The 21938-nt window shown below is 40.1% G+C and overlaps 2 protein-coding genes across 4 annotated transcripts in view; one reads left to right on the forward strand and one right to left on the reverse strand.

The window, feature by feature from the left end:
• LOC114239707 (Carbonic anhydrase-related protein A) overlaps positions 1-21938 on the reverse strand; it is a 172589-nt gene that overhangs the window by 74849 nt on the left and 75802 nt on the right. The window lies entirely within an intron of this gene.
• LOC114239913 (fibrohexamerin-like) lies at positions 9427-17565 on the forward strand. Its single transcript, XM_089739391.1, has 5 exons — positions 9427-9576; positions 10771-10984; positions 12409-12548; positions 16620-16748; positions 16950-17565. Exons 1-5 carry the CDS (start codon positions 9486-9488, stop codon positions 17081-17083), a joined length of 708 nt encoding a protein of 235 aa, XP_089595517.1. The 5' UTR covers positions 9427-9485; the 3' UTR covers positions 17084-17565.

Genomic DNA, 21938 nt, shown 5'->3' on the forward strand with positions numbered 1-21938 from the left:
AATTCTCATTGACGAACAGTTCGGATTCCGCTCAAAACACTCGTGCGTACAACAAGTGCACCGCCTCACGGAGCACATTCTGATAGGACTAAATAGGCGTAAACAAATCCCGACCGGCGCCCTCTTCTTCGACATCGCGAAGGCGTTCGACAAAGTCTGGCACAACGGTTTAATTTATAAACTGTACAACATGGGAGTGCCAGACAGACTCGTGCTCATCATACGAGACTTCTTGTCGAACCGTTCGTTTCGATATCGAGTAGAGGGAACTCGTTCTCGTCCCCGTCAACTGACCGCCGGAGTCCCGCAAGGCTCCGCGCTCTCCCCGTTATTATTTAGTTTGTATATCAATGATATACCCCGGTCTCCGGAGACCCATCTAGCGCTCTTCGCCGATGACACGGCTATCTACTACTCGTGTAGGAAGATGTCGCTGCTTCATCGGCGACTCCAGATCGCAGTAGCCACCCTGGGACAGTGGTTCCGGAAGTGGCGAATAGACATCAACCCCACGAAAAGCGCAGCGGTGCTCTTCAAAAGGGGTCGCCCTCCGAACATCACTTCGAGCATCCCACTCCGTAGTAGGCGCGCAAACACCTCCGCCGTTAGTCCCATCACTCTCTTTGGCCAGCCCATTCCGTGGGTCTCGAAGGTCAAATATCTAGGCGTCACCCTCGACAGAGGGATGACATTCCGTCCCCATATAAAAACGGTACGCGACCGCGCCGCGTTTATTCTAGGACGACTCTATCCAATGCTTTGTAGTCGAAGCAAACTGTCCCTCCGTAATAAGGTAACTCTCTACAAAACTTGTATACGCCCCGTCATGACGTATGCAAGCGTAGTGTTCGCTCACGCAGCCCGCACCAACTTGAAATCCCTTCAAGTTATTCAATCACGATTCTGCAGGATAGCCGTCGGAGCGCCTTGGTTCCTTAGGAATGTGGATCTCCACGACGACCTGGAGCTCGACTCCCTTAGTAAGTATCTACAGTCGGCATCGCTGCGCCATTTTGAGAAGGCGGCACGACATGAGAACCCTCTCATCGTAGCCGCTGGAAATTACATACCCGACCCAGTAGACCGAATGGTAAACCGTCGACGTCGCCCAAAGCACGTCATTACGGATCCTCCTGATCCATTAACGGTGCTTTTAGGCACCACAAGCACCGGTCACCGTCCTCGTCGAACCCGTCGCTTGCGACGAAGGGTTCGACGAGTGAACTAACCCATAGACACAGCCCACTGAGTTTCTCGCCGGATCTTCTCAGTGGGTCGCGTTTCCGATCCGGTGGTAGATTCTGCGAAGCACTGCTCTTGCTAGGGTCAGTGTTAGCAACTCTCCGGTTGAGCCCCGCGAGCTCACCTACTAACGTTAGGGCGAAGCTGAAATAGCCTCTCAAGGCTATCAGCATAGGTAGGGAAAAAAAAAAAAAAAAAAAAAAAATATGCATATCTCGCAGTTTAGGCATATATTTTTAATATTTTCTGATAGATTCGGCGCAGTATAAGGTTTTATTTTAGATTCTATTTGATTTATTCCGGCATGACAATATATTTCATGGGTCTTTTTTATTATAGTTTTACTGTAATCTTCGCTTAGAACTATTTTTTTTCTATTTTTTCCAATTTTTTTATAATAAATTCCGTCTTCTAAAATAATGTTCTTTTTAGGTTCTTTTATTTGCAAATTTTGTGCTTGATCATATATTATGTCATGAATATTAATAATATTTACCGTTTTTAAGTTATCTTCATTATTTGCATCAATGTCCAACACTGGGTTTCGACTGAGACAATCTGCTTCTGTATTATTTTTTCCAGGAAAATATTTTATTTCACAATTATATTGCGACAGATAATATGACATATCACCTAATTCATCGTCAGGTCTGTTTTTTATATTTAACTTTTCTAGAGGTTTGTGATCTGTATAGACAGTAAAATAATTTCCAATCAACCAATGTTGCCAAAACTTTATGCTTTCTTTTATAGCTAAACATTCTAAAAATATAGCTTTTTTATTTTTTTGTGATTCATTTATTTTTTTAGAAAAATATGCTACCGGTTTTTCTTCGCCATTGCGCTGAATTTGTTTCAAAACTGCTCCTATGCCTATAGCACTCGCATCTGTATAAATAAATGTTGGTGCTTGTGGATCATAAATGGCTAGTATTGGTTTGGAACATAGATAATCTTTAACTTTCCTGAAAGCATCCTCACATTGTTCTGTCCAATTAAATTTCTGATCTTTCCGCAACAGTTTATGCAAAGGATCAAGAACTGTTGAGACACTCGGAATGTATTTTCCATAGAAATTTATTTTCCCTAAGAATTGTCGTATCTGTTTTCTATTTTGAGGGGCAGGAAAATCTTTTATTGATTTTAAATTGTCTTTTAGAGGTGTAATCGTATTTTTTTGTAATATATGACCTAAATACTGAACAGAATTACCTGCAAACTTACATTTTGTTAATTTTAGCCTGAAACCTTCTTCTCGAATAGCCTCTAGTAATTTTTTTAGGTGTGTGATATGTTCTTCAAACGTCTTGGAAAAAATTAGTATATCGTCAATAAAATTCACTGCAAATCCTGTCAGCCCATTTTTTCTTATAATGTTTCCCAAAATCCGTTGAAATATGGCTGGTGATATTTTTAGGCCAAAGGGTAAACAGGTCCATTGGTAATGACCTTCTTGAGTTACAAACCCAGTTTTGTATCGGTCTGTTATTCTTAAGGGGATAGACCAAAAAGCTGAATTTATATCCAGAGTTGTAAAATAATTACAATTTATTGTTTTTGTTATTAAGTCTTCTATGAGAGGAAATGGTTGTGATTGTGGTATAATTATTTTATTCAAGTCTCTGAAGTCAATGCATAGCCTACTTTTTTTTCCTTCATCCCTTTTAAAAGCTAAGGTGACAGGTGCCGCAAACGGACTGTACGATTCCTCGATCAATTCATGTTTTAAAAGTTGTGAGATTTGATTTTCTATTTCTATCTTGTCTTGGACTGAACATCTGTATGGTCTTTTGTAACAGTATTTTTCAACTTGCAAATCTATACAGGCTTCATATTTCTTCACTTTTCCAGTGTCATATTTATTTTTAGCAAAAATATCCGTGTAACTATCCAATAATATGTTTATTTGTTTTCTTTGATCAGTATTTAAGTATTCTGTATCTATATTAAATTTGTTTGTATCTATACCCTCATTAAAGTTTACTGCATATTCTAAAATTGATCCTTGTATGTATTTAAAATTCATAGCGTACCTGATTGGAGACCAGCCTTTATCAGCAAATGTATCACTTAAACTTTTCTTCCATACACACCAATCTGAATCTATAGTATGTTTAATAATCATTGAGGCGTACCAATCTTTACAAGTATCTTCCAATAGTAATCTTAGAATTTCTACTTTTTGTAAATCTGTGTCTATTTGTAAACGTTCACATTCACTTTCAAAAGTATTTAACCATTGCTTAACATTTGTTGTATTTCTTGAAAACTTCTCTATTGAAAATTCTGCTAATAATCTTGTCTTATTTTCTGTTTTTTTTAATAGGGTTGGTTCTGTTGATGATGACTCATGACTTTGTTCTAATTTTTCAAGTAAAAATCCATCAAATTGTAAGTTATCATCATCTAAATATATTGATTTCATTTCCTTGGTTAATGTTATCCAAACCTGTCTTTTCTGTAGAGATTTTTTTATTTTGTCAAATATTTCATGCTTTAATATTTCTTTGTGTAAATGCATTGATTGATACTCTCTAGGTACGAGAAAAGTTTGGTTCTGTGTATCAGTAATGGAGGTTATGGCATAAATATTTGTCTTATTATCATCCGGTTTGGCTTTTATAATAAATTCAAATCTTAATTTCTCCATTGTATCGGTTAATTTTTTTTTTTTTCTTACATGTAGATATATGAATTGTCGATTTATAAGATTATCTATTATCTTTCTTCTTAAAACAAAACACTATGTGATTCATCTAAAACAGAGTTTTATTTATTAAATACAGTTAAACTTTTACTTAACAAATATCAACTAATGAAATAACTATGTACTAACCTAAAACAGAGAATCGACAATTAAATGTTCATGCTTTACTGTTCTTATATTCAAATTTGAATCGTCCTTTTTACTTTTATAATTAAGCTAATTCACAAGGAGTTTTATTAAAAATGGTTGAATGTTTTTCTGATACCTACCTACATACCCAAATATTAATGGTTCTGTCAACGTCAACGTCAACACAAAGCTTACATATATATTACATTACAATTCCTGAAAGTTATTGTAGATCGGCAGACTTAATGCTTAAGTTACTTTGTACCATTCTATCAAGGGTGAAACGGAAAATAGCATAGTTTTTATTTATTTATTTTTTATTGCTTAGATTGGTGGACGAGCTCACAGCCCACCTCGTGTTAAGTGGTTACTGAAGCCCATAGACATCTAAAACGTAAATGCGCCGCCGACGTTGAGATATAAGTTTTAAGGTCTCAGTATAGTTTCAACGGCTGCCCTTAGTTGCATTAGTTGAATAATAATTAAAGGAAAATCCAAATATGCTTATTAAAAGAGCAGATAACATAAAATACATTATACGTAGAATTTATAAATTAAAATAAATAAATAATATATATGTAATATACATTGCGGCATTACATTGCGGCGATGCAAAAAAAAAAACGATGCTAGTCATTTTTAGATGATATCGTTTTAGGAGGCGATAGGACCTCTTGTGAGTCTGCACTGGTAGATACCACCACCCTGTCTATTTCTGCCGCGAAGCAGTAATGCGTTTCGGTTTGAAAGGTGGGGTTTGAAAACCGTTGTACTGTTAAAAGTGAGACCTTCGAACTCATGTCTCAAGGTGGAATTTACGTTGTAGATGTCTATGGGCTCCGGTAATGAACTAACACTAGGTGGGCCACGAGCTCGTCCAATCATCTAAGAAATAAAAACCGCAAATGACACCCGCCTCCGTGAACGGTTCTATAACAAAGAAAAACAATCAAACTTTGAAGTCGTCGTGGCGGTGTAGATGTAAATATCAGTTCTTGTATTTTATTGAATGGCTTTCGTGTGCGATATTTAATCATCACGTCATTAGAATTTACTAGAAATAGGTAGGAAATATATTATTACTAGCTGACCCGGCAAACATTTTTTTGCCTTATATAAGATTTCTAGGGAATTTCTAGTGTAGAAAAAAAAACTAACTTATTGTAAGTGTGTAAGGGTGTGGTAAATGAGTGAAAGAGGTATGTAGTGCTGTGAACGATGAGTGAATATATAATAAAAATAACAAAACCTCATTCAACCACATAATACCTCATTATAACAAAAAAAAAATGTCCAAATAAAAAAAATATGTTAGGGGTGGACAACCCTAATCACTTAGGGGTATGAAAAATAGATAATAGCCGATTCTCAGGCTTACTGAATATGCATAAAAAATTTCATGAGAATCGGTCAAGCGGTTTCGGAGGAGTATGGGAACGAACATTGTGACACGAGAATTTTATATATTAGATATCGTGCGCGTTTGTTTTTATTTATCAATTACGATACATTTGTCAAAAGTATTTGCACACAATTAGATTACCCGCTGTAGAGTTTCTACCCGATCCTGTGGACCGAATGGTAAGCAGCCGACGTCGCCCTAAATACGTCATCGATGTGTCTATACCGGTGTTCAAATTACCACCATTTTTACAGCAAAATTAGAATTAGAATTAGAACTCATGTGTCAAGGTAGGTACCAGCATTTAAGTTTTAGATGTCCATGGACTCCGGTAACCACTTAATACCAGGTATATCGTGATAACGTCCACCTATCTAGGCAATTAAAAATTATACGACTGAGTGAGTAAAAACTCTTACATAAATAACATATGCTGTGAAATATAGCAACGGTAGACTTAGTACCACACTAGTGGCTGGGCATATAGTAAGCCCCCATGTAAGCCCCTGAGTAAACGTGAAACCACCATATAATTTTATTTGTCGTATTTTTATGATAAGCTCGCCCGTGAAAGCACCACTGCCTAGTTCTACCGTCGTGCAATCATGCGTTGGTGTTGAAAAGCTAGACAGCAGCTATCGCATTGTACCATCATGTTGTGATGTCTGTGAGCTATATCTATTGGTAATCACTCACTAGATGGGCCGCGACTTCGTTAATTTATCTAACCCGATAAATAAATAAATTTTTGTACGTGCGATCATTGAATTCCTCCTATTTTGGCCTACTTATAAGCCAGTAGCCTTGAAGGGTTGTTTTGGCTTCAGCTTGACCGGTGGGTGAGCTCAGGAGATCTAGTCAGAATGGATTTACCAACATTTGCCCTAGCAAGAGCATTGCTTCGCTGAATCTTTCACCAGATTGGAATCGTGGCACACTGAGAAGATTCTGTGAGAGATATAGTGGGTTGTCTACGTCGAACTCTTGGAATGCCTAAAAGATCAAGAGTGGCTCGAGAGGATACAAAAAATAAGGTGTGATGGCGGTTACTCACCTGTCCTGGGTCGGAGTTTAATTTATTTATTTTTTGTCCGTGTAGGCATACGAGAATACGGCCCACCTGATGGTGAGTGGTTACCGTCGCCCATGGACTTCAGCCAGAGCAAATACACTGCCTACCGTTAAGTACTCTCCACAAGCCTCGTTTGAAGAAGGATATGTCATAGCGCTCGAGAAACACCGTGGGGGGGAGATCATTCCAAAGCTGAATGGTACGTGGCAAGAAAGATCTCTGGAAGCACATTGTGGATGAACGCAGTAGGTCCTGGTAGTATGGATGAATTCTACTCCGGTGGCGAGCGATGCGATGCGATCTGGGTCTGGGTCGATAAGAGGGGTTATCTTGTCGTGATGCCTACTCCAAGCGCACGGACGCTGTCTTCAGATACTTACGTATCAATACAAAAGTTCTAGTAAATTAAACGTCGTCGTGGCCTAAAAAATAAGACGTCCGGTGCACTCGTGTTGAAGCGACGCACCGGTGTTCGAATCCCAGGCGGGTACCAATTTTTCTAATGAAATACGTACTCAACAAATGTTCACGATTGACTACCACGGTGAACGAATAACATCGTGTAATAAAAATAAGCAATAAAAAATTATAATTTAAGATTGAACTCTCCTAAAAAATTTCACTATTTCTGAATTTTATAGAATTACAATTTAATTTTAATCCGTTAGTAATCAGGTTTATAGTTTTTTTTTTAAGGGACGTCAGCATTTGCGTAATTAGTTTAATATTTAAACAAATGTCGTTAAATAGTAATTATTCCACTTAGTTATTTATTGTGTAATTCTTTTAATTTGTTTCGGTATAGCTATTTTTATTAAGCGAGCGAATTGTTTTTACACACTGCTTATTCAGTTGTTCAAATCTGATAGTATGCAAAAACACGTTTAGAACAACTGCGTCAGTATGACAATTAATGTAATTGCAACTAACTACGTCATGTCATCATTGCGATTATTGTTATGGTCTTCATGCACATTTTTTAATATTTTATTTTTATTTGCACTAAACCATTTAAATTGCTTTTTTTTTCAGTCACGACAGGAAACTATTCAGATAAGAAGTGTATGAGTATGAGCACATAATATATTAGTAATATTATTCGTTGATTTGTACACGTGCGCAGACTTATGGCCCCATAAGGACTTATGGGTGATGGGAGAGATGTCCCCCGCACTAAAACTTCACTCTCCCCCCTTTACCTTTTCGTGAGTTCTGACTCATGCGAGGTTCGGACGTGGGTTGTTGAGTGATAGGAGGTTTTAGTTCGACTCCGACAGTACCGCCCCAGTCCCCCCCCCTTCCCCCCTCCCCTTCCCCCCTCCCCCTCCCCCAGTGAAGTCGGAAGTTCGGCGATTTTCGCCTAACCAAATAAAAATGGCCCCGGTGATAGGTTCGAACGTATTATAAAGTATTCCCTACTTTTCAAAGCGGAAAATATGACTGCTTTGTGACAGAAACAAGGTGGATGGTATCTACTTGGGCGGCTCATATTACGCACTGCTATAACTCGTGCTGCTGTCAAGTGACTGAGTATTTTTACTTTAAATTGCAGACGAGTTTGTCGTCCAACTGATGCTATCCACTGTCGACGTCAATGGAGTATCTCAACAAGAATGGCACTCAGCCACTTTTGGATATTGATCGAAGGAAGCAGACTGCTTTATTTTAAAACTACCCTCCTATCTACAAGGCACTTCATTATTTATATAAATAAAGTCATGCGACGAAAATGATGCACGCTTCTGAGTATTTATTTATTACTGTTAGTCGCATTATTAACGATACGATACCTACTAAGGGCTCCGATTTACTCACTGACTTGCGACTCGTATTTCATACTCCGGGTAAGAAAAGGTCAGGGAAGAAGAATGTCACCGGAATCGATAGTTTTGACAAATGTGTAATAAAAAGATGTAATCATAATTATCACATAGCAAAAAGCACACCCTCTACCGTAGAGTCTCCGTAAAAATTTGAAAGAAGATATAAATTTTAATGGCTCGGAACTAAGTTTACGACGAATTATGAAAGCGTAGGATAGAGGGAGGAGGTTTAGATGAAGAAAAAAAACAGAAAACAATCAGAAGCTGTTAATTGAAAGAAGTAACATTCGATTACTACAGATCGAACATCTTCAAAATAATTAAATATAGGCAAGAAGGAAGATATCGGATAAGCTATCGGAGCTTACTCTGTTGAGTCCTACGTCGACTCATCACGATAATAGTGAATCGGAAGATGAAAACAACGATGATGATGATCACGATGGTCAAGATTATGATAACGAAGAAACAATGACAAATACCATCTCCGCTTCAGCTGAACCAAGACCTAGCACCAACTATAATTTTGACTTAATGTAAGAAATATATATTTTACCCCAAAGTTAAATTATTACAATTAAATAAATTAAATTATAACCTGTATTTTTTGTTGATGTTTTAATAAATATATAAATACAAAATAATATGCATTACGTTGTTTTTAACAGCTTAACAACATTATGAGGCAGAGTAAATAATTTTTTTGCACCTAAGTGTACAATGCGCAAACTTTCTCCCACTACGTCAACTAATGCTCAAGAAGTTTGCCGGGTATTGTGCTGAAGCGATTATTATGGATTAATGAACGTGAAAGTGTACGTAAATTTGTCTTGAGACCCTTGAAATGCCTTAAATTTTCTCAGACTAAAATGACGTAGGTTCATGTGGAGGATGTGCGCTTCAAGTTTTAACTATATTGTTAAGCCTATGAAGGCGGATTGCTTCTCCGCAGAAATAAGTACGTAATAAAAAAAAATACGACTCGCCCTTAACACGATAAATATGTTTGAACGTGACTGACGAATGTCAACTGTTTTCTTTTCATTATATCAATAATAACTTTAGTATTTATATGAAAGAGTTTTTCGAGAAAACGTGTATTTCTCAAAAATGAAGTATAAGTTGTGCCTGTTTCTTTCATCGCTCCTGAATTTGATAGCAGCAAAGACTGCACTTTGCGAAGATCTGGACCCAGCCGATGGTATGCAAATATAATTACTTTAATCGAGAATGACGCTTTTTCTTAAGAATTATCATTAAATTGGTTCGACTGCTGTATGGATTATCTATCTATCTATATATAAAAAAATGAATTGTTGTTCGTTAGTCTCGCTAAAACTCGAGAACGGCTGGACCGATTTGGTTAATTTTGGTCTTAAATTATCTGTGGAAGTCCAGAGAAGGTTTAAAAGGTAGATAAATATGAAAATGCTCGGATTTAAATAAAAATAAGAATTTTGTTTTCCCTTTGATGTGTCCCCCGTCGGACGGATTCCTTTTGTTTGTTTTAAGTTTATTCTATATAAAAGCTTAGGTCTTTTGTTCATCGATTGAGGCACTACGAAGTCTGCCGGGTCAGCTAGTTTAAAATAAAATAAAACTAACGTTTCTCTATGTAATGTTAATGTTATGTGGTATAAAGGTGGGATACAGAAGATATACCTAGAGCTAAAATTCGCAACAAAGTTCGTACTTTCCTATTTTAAGGGTACCTTTTACACCATATTTCAAGGCCAGCGAAGGTATTCGCTTTTATGTTTTCTATAAGCAGAGGTAATTAGTTAAGAATAATTTGTCCGTGAACTGCGCTAAAGCAAAAAAATACTATGGCTGATTTCTTGTATGTAGTCTTTTTTCTTAATGCTTAGCCATCCACCCATATGGACGAGCTCACGGCCCATATGATGTTAAGTTGTTACCGGAGACCATAGACATCTACAACGTAAATTTCGCCGCCCACCTTGAAAAATGAGTTTTAAGGTCTCTCTTTTAACAGTACAACGTCTGCCTCACCCTTCAAACCGAAATGCATTATTGCTTCACGGCAGAAATAGGTAGGGAGGTTGTACCTATCCGTGCGGACTCACAAGACGTCCTACTACCAGTAATTACGCAAATTATCATTTTGCGGGTTATATTATTTTTATTACACGATGTTAATCCTTCACCGTGCAAGTCAATCGTGATCATTTGTTAAGAACGTATTTCATTAAAAAAATTGGTACCCGCCTGCGGGATTCGAACATCGCTGCATCGCTACATACGAATGCACCGGTCGTCTTATCCTTTAGGCCACGACAACTTTTGATTACTATTTATTACTATGCTTCGAATGCGTTATGTTTGTGACTAGATTTTAGATAGTTAAATTATAATCTTATTTCAATATTTTCAGACCCCAATAACATAGTGAGGCCGTGTCCGAATTTCGGCTTGGACTGCATACGAGAATACTTCTCGAAAAATTCTCAATGTCAAATAGTTTACGGACCAGTGCCGGATCCGCTGTATTACGATCATTACAAAGTGGATATACCGAATTCAAATGTAACTTTAGACTTCAGTGATGTAAATGTTGGAGGGCTCAATGGCAAAATTGTTGAGTTTTAGTAAGTGTGTGTATAATATTAAGTCAAAGAAACTTTGTATGGAACGTGATTTTTATTACAGGCTTTAAAAAAAATTACGAGTATAATAATGTATTTATAGAAATAAAGAAATGATGAAAGAAATTTTTTTTTAGAGCAGAACGCATTGATTGGGAACGCGTTAAAAAATCAGTTTAATGCAATGTGCTGTATATAAAGAAAGAAAGGAAGAAAGAAAGAAAGAAAGAAAGAAATCATTTATTCGCCAAGCATAGTGAAAATGAGTTATTACATAAATTAAAAGCAGCGTGTATGCTTTGTCATTATTTGACATGCGAATTTTAGTGCAGTGCATAGTTATAATATTATATAATTTACCATTCATTCATCCATAATTCAACTAATAATTAAAAATCCATTTATTTTCAATGTCATCCCAGAAAGAAAGAAGATAAAGATTTTACCGATCATCGTTCTCGTCGAACCCGTCGCTTGCGACGAAGGCTCGGTGACTAAACTAACCCACAGACACAGCCCACTGAGTTTCTCGCCGGATCTTCTCAGTTTATCACGATTCCGATCCGGTGGTAGATTCTGCGAAGCACTGCTCTTACTTGTTTCTTACAGTTCTCTTCAAACGTATTAGATGTCCTGATTTAAGATACTCAGTTATTATTCTGTGTGGTATAAGTAATAAATGAAGTATAAGTTATCCTCTATATTTCGAGGGGGAAAGACTTAATTTAATGTTTAAAATTTTGAAACTAATCATAACAAAAAAAACTTCCAGCTATTTAAATGGAGTAAGCTTAATAGGAGTTCAATTAAAAATATCGAACTGTGGATGTTAATATTAAATAAAATGTACCTTTAATTACAAAGATAAGGTCGCGTATTAAGTGAAATGTCGCTTAAGCCTTTCACCCCTCGATATATGTTTAAGAAAAGAAAAAGTCACGAGCTGAAGTCGTCGTGGCCTAACGGATAAGACGTCCGGTGCATTCGTATTGAGCGATGCACCGGTGTTCGAATCTCAGGCGGGTACCAATTTTTCTAATGAAATACGTACCCAACAAATGTTCACGATTGATTTCCACGGTGAAGGAATAACATCGTGTAATAAAAATGAAACCCGCAAAATTATAATTTGCGTAATTACTGGTGGTAGGACCTCTTGTGAGTCCGCACTGGTGGGTACCACCACCCTGCCTATTTCTACCGTGAAGCAGTAATGCGTTTCGGTTTGAAGGGTGGGGCAGCCGTTGTAACTATACGTGAGACCTTAGAACTTATATCTCAAGGTAGATGGCGCATTTACGTTGTGGATGTCTATGGACTCCAGTAACCACTTAACACCAGGTGGGCTGTGAGCTCGTCCAATCATCTAAGCAATAAAAAAAAAAAAAATTTTTTTTTTCAAATTTTAATGAACAACATTTTTTTAGTATCAATACAGAAACTCAAAAGCTAGTTCTTGCAATAGAAACGCCGTCCTTGAGATTATATACAGAAGATGCACTTTTCCAATACAACAGGAAGGCAAAGGAGCCAATTGAAAGAAGCGACTATCTGGAAGTTAAATACGGTAAATTCTAATTTATCTCCGCCTCTACAGATCGTGCTAAATAATTTTCAAAACGACGGTTTTTTTTTTTCATCGCCCTTTGCATCTCAGAGCACCTTATTAGGGGGTATATTATTATACTGAATAGGGCTGGTGAGATGCAGCCCTCATGTCTTCACTAGTGACAGCGCATTAGTTCAGGTGCTAGGACATCCCTGAACGTATAATTGTATTTCTCGTTAAACTGGTGTTGTTTTACTGGTGGTAGGAGCTCTTGTGAGTTCGCACGGTGAGGTACCACCACCCCGCCTATTTCTGCCGTGAAGCAGTCATGCGTTTCTGTTTGAAGGTTGGGGCAACCGTTGTAAATATACCGAGACCTTAGAACTTATATCTCAAGATGGGTTGCGCATTTACGTTATAGATGTCTATGGGCTTCAGTAACCACTTAACACCAGGTGAACTGTGAGCTCGTTCACTCATTGAAACAATAAAAAAAGAAAGAAAAAGAAGATAATAACATATGGCTAAGATTTATCGAGCCGTGACTGCACACTTGAAGGCGCTGCGTGAGTAAGACTCACTGTGGGAGTTCACTAGATGCGGGCCTCGCAGGACCATAATGGCGAACTTTGGGGGCGACCTTTGTCCAGTAGTCGACGTCCGTCGCTCGTGGTAGGCTGCTGGAGGAGTGGGCGGTCGCGGTCGGTCTCTGTATCGTTAATAGGGGCTCGATTGCGACTTGCGTACGGTGGACGGGCGAGTCTATCGTGGACTTGACGTTCGCGAGCTCGCCCGTCGCGCGGCGCATCCTCGGCTGGAGAGTGGTGGTGGGGGCGGAATCGTTGTCCGATCACCGGTATATCCGGTACGATCTTTCTGCCCCCGCGCCGACGCCGGCTGCAGGTGCCCGCGGGGTTGACCCCCCGCAGAGTGCATCCCGGTCATTCCCTAGGTGGGCACTGAAGCTCCTGAACAGGGAGCTCCTGGTGGAGGCCTCTATGGTGGCGGCGTGGGCGCCCACGCGCCCACAACCTGTCGATGTGGAAACCGAGGCCGAATGGTTCCGGGGCGCGATGCACCGCATATGTGATGCCTCGATGCCCCGGGTCGGCTCTCGGCACTCTGGACGGCGACAGTCGCCCTGGTGGTCGCCCGAAATTGCAAGACTGCGTGCGGTCTCCATTCGGGCGAGCCGCCGGTGCACTAGACACCGCCGTCGCCGCCGCCTGCGGCGCGACGAGCCCGTCGCGTTCGCGGAGGAGGAAGCTCGGCTGCACCGCGAATATCGCGCTGCGAAGGACGCCCTGCGGCTGGCCATCAGGCGGGCCAAGGAGCAGAACATGGAGAGACTCTTGGAGGCGCTCGAAGCGGATCCGTGGGGGAGCCCATACAAATTGGTACGCGGCAAGTTACGCCCGTGGGCCCCCTCTATGACTGAGCGTCTCCAGCCCCAGCAGCTGCGGGACATCGTTTCGGCGTTGTTCCCGCAGGAGCGGGAGGGTTTTGTCCCTCCCGCTATGGGCGGTCCGTCTGACACCGTCGACGGCCAAGCTCCTGCTGAGGTGCCCCGTATTACCGAGGCAGAGCTCCGGGTGGCCGTTGTCAAGATGACTGCGAAAGACACGGCCCCCGGCCCGGACGGAGTCCACGGCCGGGTATTGGCCTTGGCCCTCGGTGCCCTGGGGGACCGGCTCCTTGAGCTATATAATGGCTGCTTGGAGTCGGGACGGTTTCCGTCGCTCTGGCGGACGGGCAGACTTGTGTTGTTGAGGAAGGAGGGGCGCCCGGTGGATACAGCCGCCGGGTATCGTCCTATCGTGCTGCTGGACGAGGCGGGAAAATTGCTGGAACGTATTCTGGCTGCCCGCATCGTTCGGCACCTGGTCGGGGTGGGGCCTGACCTGTCGGCGGAGCAGTACGGCTTCCGGGAGGGCCGTTCGACCGTGGATGCAATTCTTCGCGTGCGGTCCCTCTCGGACGAGGCCGTTTCTCGGGGTGGGGTGGCGCTGGCGGTGTCTCTTGACATCGCCAACGCATTTAACACTCTGCCCTGGACCGTGATAGGGGGGGCACTGGAGAGGCATGGAGTGCCCCTCTACCTCCGCCGGCTGGTTGGGTCCTATTTGGGGGCCAGGTCGGTCGTATGTACCGGGTACGGTGGGACCCTTCATCGTTTTCCGGTCGTGCGTGGTGTTCCACAGGGGTCGGTTCTCGGCCCCCTCTTGTGGAATATCGGGTACGACTGGGTGCTGAGGGGCGCCCTCCTCCCGGGCCTCCGCGTTATTTGTTACGCGGACGACACGTTGGTCGTGGCCCGGGGGGATGATTTTAGGGAGTCTGCCCGTCTCGCCACAGCGGGAGTGGCCCTCGTCGTCGGAAGGATAAGGAGGCTGGGTCTCGACGTGGCGCTCAGTAAATCCGAGGCTCTGTGGTTTCACGGGCCGCGGAGGGCGCCACCAGTTGACACCCACATCGTGGTTGGAGGCGTCCGGATAGGGGTCGGGGTGCAGTTGAAGTACCTCGGCCTCGTGTTGGACAGCCGGTGGGCCTTTCGTGCTCACTTTGCGGAGCTGGTCCCCCGATTGATGAGGACGGCCGGTTCTTTGAGCCGGCTGCTCCCGAATATTGGGGGACCGGATCAGGTTGTGCGCCGCCTCTACGCGGGGGTGGTGCGATCGATGGCCCTGTACGGTGCACCTGTGTGGGCTGAGCCGCGCAACCGGGCCACTATGGCTCGGTTCCTGCGCTGGCCGCAGCGCACCGTTGCCATCAGGGTCATCCGCGGGTATCGCACCGTCTCCTTCGAGGCGGCGTGTGTTTTGGCGGGGACGCCGCCATGGGAGCTGGAGGCGGAGTCGCTCGCTGCCGACTATCGGTGGCGCAGCGAGCTTCGTGCTCGGGACGTGGCGCGTCTCCCCGAAAGTGAGCTGCGGGCGCGGAAGGCCCATTCTCGGCGGTCCGTGCTCGAGTCGTGGTCGAGGCGATTGGCCAACCCCACGTGGGGGCTACGGACCGTCGAGGCGGTTTACCCGGTCTTTGATGACTGGGTGAATCGTGGCGAAGGACGTCTCACCTTTCGTCTGGTGCAGGTGCTGACCGGGCACGGATGCTTCGGGAAGTACCTGCGCCGGATAGGGGCTGAGCCGACGACGAGGTGTCACCATTGTGGACACGACCTGGACACGGCGGAGCATACGCTCGCTGTCTGCCCCGCGTGGGAGGTGCAGCGCCGTGTCCTGGTCGCAAAGATAGGACCTGACTTGTCGCTGCCTGGCGTCGTGGCGTCGATGCTTGGCAGCGATGAGTCATGGAAGGCTATGCTCGACTTCTGCGAGTGCACCATCTCGCAGAAGGAGGCGGCGGGGCGAGTGAGGGAAAGCTCTCCTCACTACGCAGAAACCCGCCGCCGCCGAGCAGGGGGTCGGGACCGGGGTCGTATCCGTGACCTGGCCCCCTAAGAGCTAGGGGTCCCACCCGTTTTGTGCGGGGAGAGACCCAGACGTGGGGTGGCGTGCTTGGCACGCTCACCCGCAATAGGAAGCCGGGTGATGGTAGACCGCGTTCCCCCGACCGCTCTGGGGGAAGGTGTAACGCGGCGCCATCAAAGCGGGCTCTCGGCCCGCTGAACGAGGGAACCGGTGGTCGTGTCGCTGGCGGCCGCCGGTCCGGCGTCCGTGGGACGGTGGGATGGATGTAATGTGCTCTGCGTCAACCCTGTCCCGCCGTTTCAATAGCCCCGATTGGGCTCCGGCCCGGTCCGAGGTAGGGCGCCGGTTGTGAGCGGCAGGAGTTTTTAGTGGGTTCAACTCCCACATACCCCACCTGCGGCGCGGGTGGGGATACGGCGACTTTCTCCTGTGGAAAAAAAAAAAAAAAAAAAAAAAAAAAAAAAAAAAAAAAAAAAAGTAGTCGACGTCCGTAGGCTGATTCTGATAATGATCTGCCCTCTACAGCTCATTTAACATATGTTTTACTGTTATAAACGAAATGATTTGTTTCAAAATCAATGCCGCTATTTGGACTGTTTTTATCTATTTATTTAACACTTTAGTTTTGTTGTTTGTTCTTATATTTTAATAACTGTTTCAGGAAGGGTAACCTTTACAGCCGTGTTTCACAGGCTCCACAATCTAGACTTGAGCAGCGCTGATGTTAACTCATACGTCGAGAACGCCAGCCCGGAATTTGAATTAGGGCCTTGTATCGATCCTAGTTCAGGTAACGATTCTACTAGATGGCGTAGCTTTAAGTATTTACTTATAATAGAGCATTACAAGTATGATTAAATTTTGCCACAATTTTACATTAAAATCAAAGACAGAAAAGAAGTGTAGCAGAAACTCATCATCTTAGGATTTCATTACAAAACATTAAATTTATAAATCGTTTGAAGCTTTATAAGACTGGTTTTTTTTTCAGACACTGAAGCACAAAATGAGTTCCGAAAGTTGATGTCAAGCTTTCGGGATGATCTTCGTGAATTGTTTTCTTTACAAGGACAAATATTCATGACCAGTTACATCCAATATAACATTTGTGACTTTGGATGTTAAATAAAATACTTTTTATTCGATTTAGAATTAGCATTTATAATAGGAGCATCGTCAAAATAGCTTTGAAATTAAATATGATAAAAGAAATAATGTCAAATGAAATTACACGTAATAGATTATATCTAATCTAAGATTATATCTAAGAGACTAGCAAGTTTGACCATGTCCATCTGTGTTGTTAATTCGGGATGTACGGTTTGGGATCGAAATTTTTATTATACATAAAATCATTCGTAGAATAATATTATTGCACAGATGTATAAATACAAAAATCCTTGTCTCGATTTTATATTACGTCGCCTTCAAATTAAGAACAATGTTGAAGGTTTATTTAGATCTACTGTCACTACCTGTAATGTCTAATCTCTAATCTGTAGTTTCATTGTTAGTCATGTATGTAGTCATACATGAGATTTTATACTTTTATCTGTACCACATTTTTTATTAATAAATGCTAATTATTTCGAATATTATATTGAAAACAGCGTTTTAATTTTTCAACTATTTCAGCTCTCAAGTTGGATTCGTGTTTAATTTACATGTATTTTGAAATATTTTGATTTTCCTTGGACGGTTATTTAATATAAACTGTTATCTCAGAACACACTGTTTTTTTACTAAAACAATTATAATGAAAACCGAATTTAATTAAAATACATCAATTAAATTCACATAAATCCACACTGGTGGTAGGACCTCTTGTGAGTCCGCACGGGTAGGTACCACCGCCCTGTCTATTTCTGCCGTGAAGCAGTAATGCGTTTCGGTTTGAAGGGTGGGGCAGCCGTTGTAACTATACTGAGACCTTAGAACTTATATCTCAAGGTGGGTGGCGCATTTACGTTGTAGATGTCTATGGGCTCCAGTAACCACTTAACACCAGGTGGGCTGTGAGCTCGTCCACACATCTAAGCAATAAAATAATAATAATAATAATTTTATAATAGCTACTGAATTTTGGGTGAATGATATAAAATGCTATTTGCCGGAGTTGGCGCAGTGTCACCAACTAGTCGGTAGCAGTCAATCTCTAGTAGTAGTACACAATATCTGATCAATTCAATCTGGACTAGTATTATCTGTTAATTAATAGAGAATGTTCTTGACTTCACCAATGATATATTATAACAGACATCCAAAAGTTCTATAGTTATTTCTAATTTTCTTGTGAGTTTTATTGATATATGTTCCTGTTGCGACTTCAATATATAAAAAAAAATCATTTTTATTTCAATATATTATTATTGTTTTTTAATGGTGTGCCATTAATTATCCGAATAGGTATCGGTTAAAAATTAATACAATACAAAGGTTGACGATACTTGATTCGTTAAAATAATAAATCAATAAATAATAAAAACAATATACTTGTGTTTCATTATATTTCATGTACCAAAGCACGCTCTCTTGAAAACATTCACTTGACTATCTACGAATACCAAGAAAAGGTCACTATCTATGGCTGACAGAAATAAATATTTATTTATTTTAATACCCTTAGACCAAAAATCACTATGAAGCTTCGCTGAAATTAAGTTAAAATAGAGATTGAGCTCTTACTAAATTAATTAATTAAATTTTAAACTCTTCCCGATTTGTCCGAATCCCATTAATCTCAAAGTTCAGTTTCAGTTCTGTTCCGAAATTATAACTAACGCCATCTGTCGGCTATAGTACTTACATGATACCTGCATTGCGATTCTACTAGATGGCGTAGCTTCAGCTTTATATATGTTTGGATGGAATTTATTACTGTAAGCTTCACTGTGATTATCGCTAATGAAAAACATCAACTTCTGAAAATACTCACGCAATACCTACTGCCTATTGATGGTACTATGGCAGAAAACCTCTCGGGAGTATTAAAATAGCTATACTAAGTTTCGTTACAATTGGATTAATACTTCTAAAATTAGTATGTTGTTTTTATCATGATTGGACCTTCTTAATCAAGTTCATACTCAGCCTACTTATTGGATTATCTAATTCAACTTTTGCAGGTTATGCTTTTTTTAACTGGTGTTAAGTGACTATCTACAACAATCTGAAGTCCATCTGGTGCTATACAACGTAATTGCGCCACCCACCTTGAGACATAAGCTCTAAAGTCTCATTTTTTAATATGCTATACGCTACGGTGTTTTTTAAGATAATAAATTATCAAAAGGACAGTCCTTCAACTCATATTTGTCAATAAAATATTTAAAACTATTGACACCACGAGCCCCACGGTTTTTTTTACAATAAATTTGTTTTCTATTTTTTAGTTAGATTTTCTATGTATGAAGGTGTGTTTAAACTAAAATTTATGTTCCATTTTTTACTTTCATTTTCTTGTGATCTCCTTGGTTAGAAACCTAGAGGAAGACCCAAGACAAGGTGGAAAGGTGTAGTGTTTAGCAGTAGTAGACTAGAAGGACAAAAGGGAATGCAATATTGCTGACGAGGATGTCGAAAACAGAGCGAAGTGGAGGGAGTGGAATAAGGAAAGTTGACCCCACCACCATGTGGGATAAATAGCTAGGAAAGAGAGTTTGATTTTCTATAAAAGCGTGTTTTTTTTTAAGCTAATATTTTTACAATACAACAGCTGCCCCAGTTTTCAAACCGAAACGCATTACTGCTTCATGGCAGAAATAGGCAGGGTGGTGGTGGTACAGTTACTTACCCGTGCGGACTCGAAAGACGTCCTACTACCAAACAATATACCACAAAGTTTAAGCAATACAAAATTTAAGTATTTATCTTATACCTTTAAACGAGCAATTCTTGTATATTAATATATAATATATAATCTGAATCTCGGAAACAGCTCCAACAATTTTCGTAAAACTTAGTAAACAGGGGATTTCGGGGGCGATAAATCGATCTAGCTACGAATTATTTTCAGAAAATGTTGTTTTAATCGTGTTTTCAATTTTCAACTTTATTGATTGACTTTTCCCGACATCTATTGGTGAATAATAATACTATTAAGCTATTTCAGCAGATGGCGTTGTTAAGCCACCCGAAGCCAATGAGTGTTTGGTTTAAGGTTAGACCAAGAAAATGAATTGTTTATTTATATTAACTGTGTCTTTTTCTTATAAAATATAAAAAAAATACCGAGCAAAGCTCGGTCATCGTCTAGTCTTTTATTAATAGTGCACAATGAAAATAATAATTGCATAAATGTATGTCGGTATTAGCTTACGTTATACTAAGTACGTATTTTCTTAGCAAAAAAATGTACCTGCCTGCGTGATTCGAACACCGATACAATCGCATTTCTTGATCCCTCACAACCTATTTATCTTGTACGAATATGTATCTTTGAAATCTACAAGAACATAATTGAAAAGGGTGGCAATATATATCGTTCTTTACGGTGTGTTAGTTCAGCTATTCAATTGTAAAAAATAGCAATTTTTTTAATTGTGCATCTAAGTTTAGTGACAAATTACCTTTTGTTCGAATAATAAATATACAAAAAAAAAATGAAATTATATCGACGTCAAAGAATTTGATTATTTTTTTCGAAATATTAAACATTCACAGAAATTTTAAATTAGAATGTTTGTTTTTTTTATATTATTTTTAATCAGTAAGAGCAAACAATAGATCAAAGCCAAGAAAAAACCGATACATAAAAACTTTTTTTTTAAAGCCTTCACGAAGATATTAATAAAACGGACGCTATTTATGTATATTTTTTAAGCGACTTGGTTTTGAGTTAGTTTTCTCTTGGCTCATGTTTGTAGTTCTAGAAAAACTTTAAGCTGATTAAACAAATACCTGATGGTCTGCTAGCGCAACCCTTCAGGTAGCATTATTATTTTAACTAGAGGTCCCGCATTAGTCGAAATTCGACTATAATTAATTGGAATTGTAAGTTTGTATACTATTATGATTGTATTTTGTACTTCTATAATCACAAATTTCACCAAGACTACATTATAAAAATATTAACAAAGACAAACCATATTCTATTCTCAATTTGACAACACACGTCAAGAACAAAAGTTTGACAATAAGTATGCATGCTTGTGTGCGTCAAATACATGGTATGTAGTGTGTGTAATGTTTTCGTTATTGATTTAATGTATTTTTTATGCATTATTTAAAAAAATATATTAGCATTGTGCACTTCTTCTCTATATTCTCTATAGGTGTGGAAAATTTCATACTCCTCCGTCTGCGCAATTTTCGTAAAAAGGGATATAAAGTTTTTGCTTCACGTATTAATATATAGATTGCTATTCAAACAATTAATTATTATCATTCAACGAGTCTATCGATTGTTTTAATGGAAATAAGCTTATAATATATTCTATTTGTTATTGTAATAACGTTGCTCGTTACTTGCAGTAATTGTACATTGTTTTTTTTTTTAAATTTAATACACTTGTTTTTCTTATAGTATTTATTTAGTTGTTCAAAGTTAATTTTCCTCTAAATCATGTTTAGAACAATATGCGATGTCATTTATTGTCACAAACAATAACTATCGTACTATAATTTAAGGGTTCGAACAAATATGTATCGGTTACTAGTATTTAAAAGTTAAAGAGAAGATCTTCCATAAGGCGGGTGAATATCCCGGCTAAACTACTACTTAAGAGTTAACGATAAAGAGAAGATCTTCCACAAGGCGGGTGAATTTTCCCGGCAGACCGTCGGTTCGAATAATAATGTTCAAAACTTGTATATATGCTAGCTTATCTTGAAAATGTCGTTAGCGAGAATCATCTGTCATATATCTTGGGTTCTGCGATAACCCGCTACAACTACAACTTGAAATCTCAATTGCATTTACTGAGGATTGTACCACTAATCAAGGTGGAACGGATTACTGCTTCGCTCTAGGTCCAGACAG

The sequence above is a fragment of the Bombyx mandarina genome, chromosome A1 (genome assembly GCF_030267445.1).
Source record: "Bombyx mandarina strain Sakado chromosome A1, ASM3026744v2".
Taxonomy (NCBI): Eukaryota; Metazoa; Arthropoda; class Insecta; order Lepidoptera; family Bombycidae; genus Bombyx; species Bombyx mandarina.